The sequence below is a fragment of the Otolemur garnettii genome, unplaced genomic scaffold, assembly GCF_000181295.1.
Source record: "Otolemur garnettii isolate 467f Iridium unplaced genomic scaffold, OtoGar3 scaffold00062, whole genome shotgun sequence".
NCBI classification, from domain to species: domain Eukaryota; kingdom Metazoa; phylum Chordata; class Mammalia; order Primates; family Galagidae; genus Otolemur; species Otolemur garnettii.
In genome coordinates this window covers 10,354,736-10,365,732 of record NW_003852457.1, presented here as the reverse complement: position 1 = coordinate 10,365,732, position 10,997 = coordinate 10,354,736, and the positions used below count along the sequence as shown (strand labels likewise).

General features: G+C 50.0%; 1 protein-coding gene and 1 pseudogene across 1 annotated transcript in view; one reads left to right on the top strand and one right to left on the bottom strand.

Annotated features, from left to right (window-relative positions):
• Positions 1-2,426: 2,426 nt before the first annotated feature.
• LOC100960289 lies at positions 2,427-3,397 on the bottom strand (annotated as a pseudogene).
• SH3RF3 (SH3 domain containing ring finger 3) overlaps positions 3,358-10,997 on the top strand; it is a 321,767-nt gene continuing 314,127 nt past the window's right edge. Inside the window, 1 exon segment of the mRNA XM_003792894.2 lies at positions 3,358-3,968. Within this exon segment, the coding sequence (XP_003792942.1) occupies positions 3,396-3,968 (573 nt within the window). The 5' untranslated portion in view covers positions 3,358-3,395.

Sequence of the window (10,997 nt, the reverse complement as noted above, 5' to 3'; positions counted from 1 at the left end):
GCTTCATTACATTATGTGCTCTGGCCAGCCCCTATAGGCATCTGGGTTTACAGCCTGCAGGTACTCAGGCAGGTGGGCATGGCAGGGGCTAAGGGGGTGAAGTGGAAGCAAAAGAGCTCTGGGAAAGGTGGGGATCAGTGGCTTTGCACTTGCTCTTGTCTGGCTTGGGTTGTGCCTAATAAAAGGGACACTGATGGCAGAGATGTGTTTCTGAGAGCCTGACAGGGGCATCAATGGTTCTGGCTGGGTGGTATGACACCTCTCTGGAAACTCTCTTCTCCTGTGCGACTCTGGAGGGTGCTATTGGCTTTTGGATCATGCTGCTCCTGAGGCCAGTGCACTTTGGTCCAGAGAGTGACCATTGGTCAAAGTTGGGTGATAGGTTTTAAAGCTTCCAGCCCATGACAGCATCACAGAGGTCTCTTGTCAGTGGCTGATGCTGTGGGAGGAAAAGTTCATGGAGCACACATTTTCTGTCACGTGGATGGAGAAGGCGAGACAGCGTCTTCTCTTACAGGTGGTGCAAGAGAAGATGGATCAAGTCATCATACAGAGAAGGGGGGAGCAGGACTCACTGGGGACTCATCTGCATTAAATTGGCTCAGCTCTGAGCCCAAGTTCTGTGAGATGACTCTTATTGTTATTGTATATTCTGTTCCCTTTAAAATCTGCCTGTAGATTCCGTTGCTTGGAACCAAAAGCACCAGTGTATGTCATCACAGGCAGCCCTTGCTCTCTGAAAGCTTTCCCTGGGCATGAGAATCCCCTTTCTTGCCCCCCCCCCCTCAAGTCTTGTGTCCACACAGTCTGCTTTTGGATCAAGCATTCTAGGCCCTCTCAAAAATTCCCTTCTGTTGCTTCTGAGAAAGGTCAGAGAGGGAAAGGTGGCTGGTGTGGATATGCTGTGCACTGGCAGGTTCCAGCCCTCTTGGGAGTCCAGGAAGCTCCAGAAGGTGTTGCCAGCACTGCTGTAAATGACACATGAGGCAATCCACACTTCTGAGAGAATCAGGGCTGGGAAAGCCACCTGCTGCTGCCAGGAGCAAAGTTTCCAGGGACTGACAAGCTGATACCTGGAATTGAGATACTAAGATTTCCATTGAAATCACTAAGCGATGACACTGAGAATTCTTTCACTCATTCAAGAAATAGTTATTGAACACCTACTGTATGCCAGGCACTGCCCTGGGAGCTTATATTCTAATGGCATGTGAAGTTTATTTGGCAGATTCTGGGAATACACAAATTAAAGTTCATTCAATGACTAATCTTGGTTTTAAATATAAATACAAGGTGGCTGGCCATGATAATTCACACCTGTAATCCTAACACTCTAGGAGGCCAGGCAGGTGGATTGCTTGAGCTCAGGAGTTTGAGACCAGTCTGAACAAGAGCAACACCCAGTCTCTAATACAAGTAGAAAAACTAGTCTGGTCGTAGTGGTGGGGCACCTGTAGTCCCAGCTACTCCAGAGGTTTGAGGCAAGAGGATTGCTGAAGACCAGGAGTATGAGGTTGCCATGACCTATGATGCCATGGCACTCTACCCAGGGTGACAGAGTGAGACTCCGTCTCAAAAAACAAACAAACAAAAAACACCACCCCAACCACAACTATATCTATATCATCTACATCTATCTATATAAATACAAGGAAAAACAAAAATTAAAATTCTGCCCTAATGTCTTTACAACTATGAGCATCACTTCCTCATTTGTAAAATGAGGTTAAAATAATTATTCTATAGGGCTGTTTAGAGGATTAAATAAAATAATGCACAGGCATGTTCTTGGCATTTAAGCCTCAACAACTATTACCATCTTCCTGAATACACTCAACGTCACAGTTAATTTCACAAACTACAGGGCAGCCCAGCCTGCAGGCGGGTCCCTGATGCCCATTCTAACTGACGTCAGCCCAGGCCAGACCCTGCCAGGAGCGTCCAGTTGGTGCAGGCCCTGGCCCTGGCCCCGCCACGTCCGTTCCCGATCGGACTCGAGGCGGCCACGAGGGGGCAGCGCGCGGCAGGGAATCCGGCCGCCCTAGCCCGCGCCCAACTTGCCGCCGCTCCGGGCCCTCCCGCACGTACTTGCGTTGCGCTGACGCTCCCGGAGCCAGGGCGTCGGGAAGGCGCGCGGACTCCCCTCTTCTGCGCCTCACGAGGAGACACCGAAGCGGGGTTCGCGAGTCGGCGCCGCAGCAGGCGTGGAGCCCACGCACTGCCCTGCCCAGGGCGCGGCGCGGATCCAGGCACCCGCGCGAGAGTGCTGGTAGCTGGGAGGCGGCGCCGGTTTCGGACCCGCGGCTCTGGAGAGGGCGGGCTGCGGCCGGGAGGAGTCGGCCCGAGCCCGGGGCTCCCCACCACCACAGCGCCTTCTCCTCCTGCCTCGTGGGGCATCCCACGCCACAGCCGCAGCCCCGGGGCTGTCACTTCTGCATACCGCCTGGAGAGAGAACTGGAGTGGGAGCGCTCTGGGGAGTCGTCGGGGGAGGATGCCTGGGCGTCGGCCGTGTTGCCAAGCCGCTTGTCAGCGCTGGCGAGGGAGGCAGTCGGGATAACGCCGCCCAAACTTTCCTTCGCAGCCGGCGCTGGCAGGAAATGTCCCTCTCTGAGGTTTGCAGAGAGCGGAAAAAGGACTCGGGAGCTGGGAGGAGACAGGGTCGAGCCTGGCAGAAGGAATTCTTCGGAGCCCTGGAGGTACCCTAAGGGACAAGGCCAATAGCCCGCGAGCGCCCAGGCGAAGGGAGGTCCAGTGATCGCGGCTCCTCCTTCCCACCGCCCTGCAGTGACCGTGACCTCTGCGCCGCGCACGTGCTCGCAGCTGGGGAAAAGGAAGGGTTCAATTCAACCCTCCGGGGGCAGCGACTCGCCAGCCGGCCCGGGGCGCATGGAGGTGTCGCGGGGGCAGTGCGGCTCGCCAGCTGCGCGGGGGAGCGCGCACGCTGCGCCCCAGCCTCCCTGGGGACCTGGCCGGCCTCTCCCCGTACTTCCTGCCTCGGGGCTCCGGGTCTCGACCAGCTGCTTGGAGCTTAGAGCCCTTTGAGCTTCGTGCGGGGTCAGCGTCCCCGGCCCCTGGAGCAAGGAAGACGCTCGGCGGGACAGGTGTAGCTGGCAGCCGCAGGCGCTGCGCTCAGAAAGCCTGGGCGGGCTCGGCTGGCCCAGAGTTGGCTCGCTGCGCGCGGAACTCCAGTCCCCGCCACGCAGGCCGGTCAGTTCGCCACTTTGCACCGCCAAGGCCCCGCCTTAGGTCGCCAGCCGGGGTGAAGAAAGTCGCATCTGAGCCCGGCTGCCAAGCGTTTGCCGGGGCGCAGTCCTAATGCCCGCTGCCGCTGGCGGGCCCCAAGCCGGCACCGGGACCTAGGCAGCTGCGCCAGGCCGCCGCCGGCGCCTCCCCCATGCTGCTCGGAGCATCCTGGCTGTGCGCGTCCAAGGCGGCCGCCGCTGCTGCTCAGAGCGAGGGCGAGGAGGACGGGCTGGGAGAGCGGCGGCGGCGGCGGGCGGCGGCTACGGCCGCGGGGGCGGGCGAGGACATGGACGAGTCGTCATTGCTGGACCTTCTGTAGTGCTCCGTGTGCCTGGAGCGCCTGGACACCACGGCCAAGGTGCTGCCTTGTCAGCACACCTTCTGCCGCCGCTGCCTGGAGAGCATAGTCTGCTCGCGCCACGAGCTGCGCTGCCCTGAGTGCCGCATCCTGGTGGGCTGCGGCGTGGACGAGCTGCCCGCCAACATCCTTCTGGTGCGTCTGCTGGACGGCATCCGTCAGCGGCCCCGCGCGGGCGGCAGTCCAGGAGGCAGCCCGCCTGCGCGTCCGGGTCCTAGTCCCAGTGTGGCCCCCGCCCTCGCGGGCGGCGGGGGCGGCGCGGTGGGTAGCGCCCCAGGCTCCCCAGTCTTCCTCCCCGCGGCGGTGGGCAGCGCCACCGGCAGTCTTCGCGAGCTGGGGACCAGCAGGAGTGCTCCAGTGGCAAAGGTGGGTATGTGCCCCTGGGGCATGACACCCCGCTGGGTGCGAGTGTGAGTGCAAGTGGGCGTGGGGCAGTGATGAGTAACAGAGGAGACCAAAGTTGACGGCGCTGACCCACTCCTTCACTTGCTCTCCTTTCTCCAACTTCACTTCTGTTCAGGGATCCGTGAAAGTCCCCCTTCTATTCCCACTTGCCAACTCTGGGATATGTCCTCTTTGCCCACTCCAGCCCCTGCCGGGAGCTTTCTGTCTGCACCAGCTGTGGGTCCACCCTCCCCTTACAGAATCCCTTCTCCTGCCCTCTGCACTCGGTTGGTGGTGGCATCTGGTCCCAGGGCACCTCACCATCTGTTCATTTGTGTGTATCATCCTCCTGGGGTGAGAACGGCTCCTAGTCCCAGGGCTCACCCCTGGCAGGGCCTGTTATTCTGCCTCTTTAACTTAGAAAGGATCGCTCTGGATCCCCAGACTGAACAACCTGGGGTACCGGGAGGAAAGTTAGTCCTCAACGTTTGTGGTTTCTAATCGGGTTCTGATGGCTGGCCATGGGAAGCACCGGCTGGGTAGGGAGGAAGGGCTGGAATGAAGAGTAGGAAGAGTTTGGAAGAACAGATTATAAACTCTTTCTAGTAGGGGGGAAGGAGTTAGCCAGGAGATCCCAGAAGAGTTTTGCCCAGCCCTTTTTGGATTTGGCAGTGTTTGTCCTGAATCAAAGGTCCTCTTCTGTCTGGGTTTTTAGGCAGGGTTGCAGTCCCACATGGGTCGTTATTTATTTTGTTGTTTTTGGTGCAGCTATGTCCAACAGCCTTCACTGCTTCTGTTTTAGTGGAAAGACTTCTGGAGGGCTGACTTGGTTTGGAAAGCTGCTTATTGCAAGTCCTCACACCCTCTGCCACCTCAGGAACTGTTAGTTTGGAAGATGGTAGCCTATGGGATGCTGGTTTAAGTGAGAAACAAAGGATCCAGGTTTTGTAATTTCATTAAATGGAGAAAAGCACATTTAAAGTTTAAAAAAAATACGTTGTTGATCTCTTGGAGTAGTCACTTGCTTTAGAAAACACAACGTTATTCCTCTGCTCTGCTTTGACAGTGTAAGGAGCTGGTGGTGCATAATCTTCCTAGTCCTATGAATGATACTGAAACACTGGGAAAATTCTAGCATCTGTAACATCTCTAAGGTTAGGAACTTCAGCCCTTGCATGTTGAGTTTGAGTTAACTGAATTGACTTTGAGTTAACTTTTCTGAATTTGATTTTTTCCCCATAAGTCAGGAAGAATGGACAAAGACAGTTACTAGTGGTCACTGGGGTCACTGCTGAAGGGGAATTTTTATTGTTATTAAATCTAGCTACATACCTAATTTAGAAATTTTCAATCCATCTTGTCTTTGCTGTTTTTAATCTGAGGTGTTATAATTAGGGATCTTTGTTTGCAAAAGATGTGGGTTACCTCCTGCTGCTCCCTGCTTCTATTAAGGGTAAAACATGGGAACATTCTGATAACCAAGTGTACCCAGACGTCCTCTCACTTGTCTTGGGAGCACTGTTTGACCAGGAGGTTAGAAGGTACCTTCTGAAGTGCTAGCCTCCAGGCAGCTCCTAGAACTCTGTGGCATGCAGCGTTTTTTTAGAACTTGTCAAAGGTTTCGACACTTGTAATTCTTAGTAATGACAGATAGTAACTGGGAATTGATGTTTTGTTGACCAGATTTTGAGATTATTGGTTGACTTCCTCCGTGGATGCATAGATGATGTTCTTGACTTTCTGTGCTTTCTGGAACTTCTAGAACATCTTTTCTTTCTTTCCTTGTTTGTGTTAAGTCCTCAGGCCTTTCCTTACAGGCCCACCTCAAAGGGTTCCAGGAGGAGTCTGAATTAAATCCAGTCTTACATTTGGTTAATTTTCGGAGAAGAAAAGGCAGAGGTGGGGATAGTAATACTGTTCAGCTTTCATCCACTGACTTTTAATAGTCAGTGGATGTTTTGTCAGCTGGAAGTCCTGCATGCTATCTATACTCAAACTCCCACTGTGGGGTAATAGTGTTAGGTCCAGTGCACCCTCTGGGGTTATGAGGGAAAAGAGAAGGGTTTTTAATAGAGGCTTGCCTGCTGGGCAACCCTTTAAATTTTCACCTGAGCAAAGACCTCACTGAAAATTATTTTTTGTATTTCACTATCTATTGAATAGCAAAGCTGAATGCTGGATGTTCCCGTGCAGTATATAATAGATGGGCACTCATTTCATCATTCAGCAAATACCACATATGCCATGATAGTAGGTGACAGTGAATAGGACCATATTCTATTTTCCCAGTTAAATTTTGGGCTAACTGGGATATGTGAGCTTTTTAGGTATATGGATGAAGACCTGCTTAGTTTTGTTTAGTTTCAAATTTAGTTACAGTTAGACATTGAGACTGCCTTGTGTAAGAAATCTGTCGCATTTCTATTTGGTTTCACTTGCAGTTCATAAAATATGCTTTCCAAACTCTTTATGTGCATCTTTTTAATCAGGTTTTGGGTGATCACCAGAGTACTTAGAGCCCCCTACTCTGAATAGGAGAGTCCCCTGCTCTGTTTTCACCTGGGACATTTGAGATAAAGCATTTTTTAAAATCAGTTAATGATGCTGCTGCTGGAAATTTTCTACCAAGTTCCACATACCTGTAGCCTAAGGTCAGGACTATTGATCTCTTCATTTGCTTGCTGGCAAATATGTGTATTGTTGCTTCTTAAAGTATGTTAATATTGATCTTTTAAAAGGCCTGTTTTAATGCTGCCATCGCAGCCTTGCAGTGGCTTATATGTGCTGAATTTCTCAGCCAAACTTGTTTATTATTTCATTTTAATAATTTAATACCCCTTGCTAGCATTGGTCATACTGTTTCAGGGCAATGTGCTAAAACGTTTTTGTGTTTCCATACTGAGTAATTCAAAGCATTCTTTTTAATATGAGATATTTAATAAGAACTTAAATATGAGACAATCCCAATTTTTTCTGGATTAGAATGTATTCTGTGCCTTATATATTTGGCCAGGCACTGTTCCAGGTGACAGACACCGGTGAGGGCTCTTTGTATAGCTCTGACATTAGGGGTGGTATATGGACACCTTCTCTCTGCTCTGCTCTTGGGAGGCACCTGTGGCACTGGCTAGCGTCACCCCAGAACTCCCCAAAAGTTAAAAGGAAGGACATTTTCACAAATTAAAGAGTTACAGAAAACCTGGGCAATGTTTTTGATGATATAAAAGTAGGCATTAGAACCTAGTTTGTCTGTATTGTGTATCTTGAGGTACTACAGGTTATGTTTAAATTAGATCCATTTGAAAGTTTCTTCTGTATCTCTTCGACTAGCGGTCCCCAACCTTTTTGGCACCAGGGACTGGTTTTGTGGAAGACATTTTTTCCACAGCTGGGGGTTGGAAGGTTTTGGGATGATTCAGACAAATTACATTTATTGTGTACTTTATTTCTGTTATTATTATATTGTAATGGCTAATGAAATAATCAGTGGGAGCCCTGAGCTTATTTTCCTGCAATGAGACGCTCCCATCTGGGGGTTCTGGGAAACAGTGACAGATGAATCTTTGGTTACTTGTCCACCATTCATCTTGTGCTATGAAGCCTGGGGTTGGGGTGGGGTCTATAGTCTTAGGCAATGTGCCTGAGATCTTATAATGGAAAATAAGATAAGTTGGGGAATCATAGAATTATATCTATTAATTATATTAATTGTATCTATTAAATATTTTGTGAACACACATATCTGATTCTTTTACCATGTTTTTGGATACAAGGCTGAGGACTTGGAGTTTTAAATTGTCTTTCGAGCTGGAACCACAGCCACCATTTATGATTTTCTATTTGTTTTTTTCAAATGGAGTGAGGACTAAAAGACTTTCAAAGAATTCCAAGTGGAACATCTGTGTAGATTTTAAATAATTCCGCCCCAGAGCGTTTGATATTTTTGTTCACACCCAATTTGATCATTTTAAAGCAGTCTTCTTTTTGTTGAGTCTTTCCTAAGTAGTCATCTTCGTTTCCTAAGGGACAGTATTTTTTTTTTCCATTCAAACTTCCTTGGTTATATGCTATAGAATTAAAGTATATATTTAGCACTATGAGGTTAACTTGCAAAAGCATAGTTGGGAATAAAGATAGGAGATTCCTGATAAACACGGGGGTCCTTAGATGAGAGTCGCCTACCACTGCCAGGCAGTTGCCTCCATTGGTCCTAGGCACCTTAGCTTATCTTACAGGGGAAGTGCCGTGTGGCTTAGTCCTCCTGGTCAGCTGGCTGGAGGCCAGGTTGGGGGTGTCTAGTGTCTGTGGCATCTAGAGACAAGTTAACATGTTCTTTAGTTCTCAATAGCTGAGCAGCTTCTACCTGAGACTTTCTGTTTAATAAGTACTGAGTGCCTACCACAGGCTGGGCACTTTGACAGGTATCACTTTGTGGAAAGTTCACAATTCTCCTACCAAGTGGCTGGTAAAATTACTATTTTGAGGCCCAGAGAGATTGCTGTTTTGGCAAGTGAGCGAGCAAGGAGGTGACTGAATTAGATGTGTCCTCCGACTCTTACTCTGCTCTCTGTACTGCCTGCTGGACCATTGGCATTGGATGCAGTAAGGGTCCAGAGGGAAAGGCCCAGCATGAGGGAAAGGCCAGCACGCAGGGACCTCATAAGGGCCAGACATCACACAGGTGAGCAGATGGTCGACGTGACAGCGCAGTCCTTTTCTGAAGGCCCTTGAGTGGGGAAAGGGTGCCAGTTAGTGAATAATCTAAGTTACCATCCATTGAGCACCCACTGGATGCTGCCCACAGGAGGCTTGTTTGCTGCAGCTGCATTACGTCTCTAGTTACATCCTCAGGGATACCGGGCTCCAACATTTCCTTGCCCTGTGGCTCACAATGACTAGGGTGTTCCTTGAAACATGGGTTTTGGGCTAGAGCCTAGCTGACTTTGTTTGTAGAGGACTTAGCTCCTTAGTGGCCAAGGTCTCAAACAAAAGACCCCTTCCATTCACCATGTCCCAGGCCACAGATTATCTTCCCGGACAGGCTGCCGGCTGTGAGGCCAGGTTCTGTATATCTTGGTGTGGCCACAGGAAAGAGCACTGAACCAGCTGTGGCTTTGGCAGCAAGTGACACACAGCTCTATACCCATGCCATAAGCAGGGAGTCTGCTTGACTGAGTGGCTGGCCCAGTGGCCCTGCTCTGCCCATAGCAGTCACTGCTTGCTCATCCTCTGCTCTACCACCATGTTGGCTCCACCCCCTGCCCCACCCACCAGGTCTCAAGAAAGAGGGAGTTCAGGTGTCATGTCCCGTGTCTAGGGTAACCAGATTTTAACATCGGTAAGGCAGGACAACATGGTGGGGGGCGGGGGGGGACAGGGTGGGGTGGGGACGGGGTGGGGAGGGTCTGACAATAATGCAAACTTTGATAAACAGTTCTCAATAATCACTTCTCAACAATTATTTGTTATTATTACAGTTTAACATTATAAAATTAACAAAAATAATATAAAACTCATATTCTGGCAAAATAGCCACATGGCAGCCGAAAACTGTATATTCCTTTCCTGTTCTCCCGCCCGTTCGTGCATTCTTTCCAAAAATCGGGACTTTTTTAAAACGCCGGGGGATGTGGGATAAATTGTTCAAAAGCGGGATGTCTGGTCACCCTACCCATGTCTCCATGATGACATCCAAAAGCAGAAAAGCAGAGTTTCTTCTCCTTATGCTCCTCTCCAAGTCCAGGAGCAAGCCACTATCTACCCCCTTTATATTCTCCCCATCACACCTTGGGGTGACTGTGCCATCCCAGGCTGGGACCTGAACTAGCTGCAGCTCACCCAGGACTTTGGCATACAGATCGCCTTATCCTTCTGGTGCTACCTACCACCCCACCCGGGGGCATGTGGAGTCCCATGGGGGTGGGGTGGGGCAGGTGATACTCACAGGTGGCACATGGGTTGGGAATCCCAGAGCACATTTGGTTTACAAATCCTGTAAGAATAGGTTTTAATCCTGGCTTCCTCATTCCCTCACAGCCCCCTGCTTTGCTAGGCCTTCTCATTGGAGGACTAGGGATCTTCTCTTCTTCATTGGATACACGGGATGATGTATGTGTGGGTGCCTATCAAACCAACCAGTGGCCAGCCTGTTGCTACAACGAGTGAGGCACACCTCATAGGGCCAGCCTGCTGCAGGTGTGTGTATGTATATGCAAATGTGAGTGTGGATAGGGTGTGTGCCTGTTGTGAGTCTGATACACGCTTTGCCTTTAGATTCAGAGTGAGCCTGTATGATGGTGACTGCATTGTCACACATTCCATCTAAGCTGAAAGGTTGATTGAGTCTGTTTTAAGTTGCTCCAAGTTTATCTTTGTTATCAGAGACAGTGTTCCTGATCTTCACAAACTTCATTGGAAGGGGAAAATTTATCTAAACTGTGATCTGCTTTTAAAAGGGCAATGGAGAATAACCCTGCTCAGCTGCTTGGCAGGTCCCTGAGAATGACCCCCCGGCCCCGTGATGTGTGAGGCACAGAGCTCGTCTGCCCCTGCCAGTGCGGGCTCCCTGGTCCTCCCTCCATCTGGCTTCTCAGAGCCTGCCTGCTTGCTGCAGCACAACAAATTAGGGTCTCATGTGCATTTCAGTTTAATCTATATTTAATCTCTATCCTTTATAGTTAACACAATCTTTTTAGAGGTGCATTTTTGAAAGAAAAAATCAGCATTTGGTTATGGGGAGATGCTCTTGACAGTACCATGTGAAGATGCCATGGTCAGTTTTTATGAGATTTGCCTTGCTTGGAAGGTCTTTGGATTAGATGAATGTGGAATGCATACTTGATGCGTATCCTATTGGAATTTTAACTAACCGTAAAAGAATAGGGTGTCGAGCTGAAGGTGTTGGCAGCGGTGAATGGTGAATGGCTTTCAAAACGTGCGAGAACCCCATAATGTGCGCCTAACTTTTTCCATTGAGTGAAGTTAGAATGAGAAAGTGTACAGAGTTGTAGC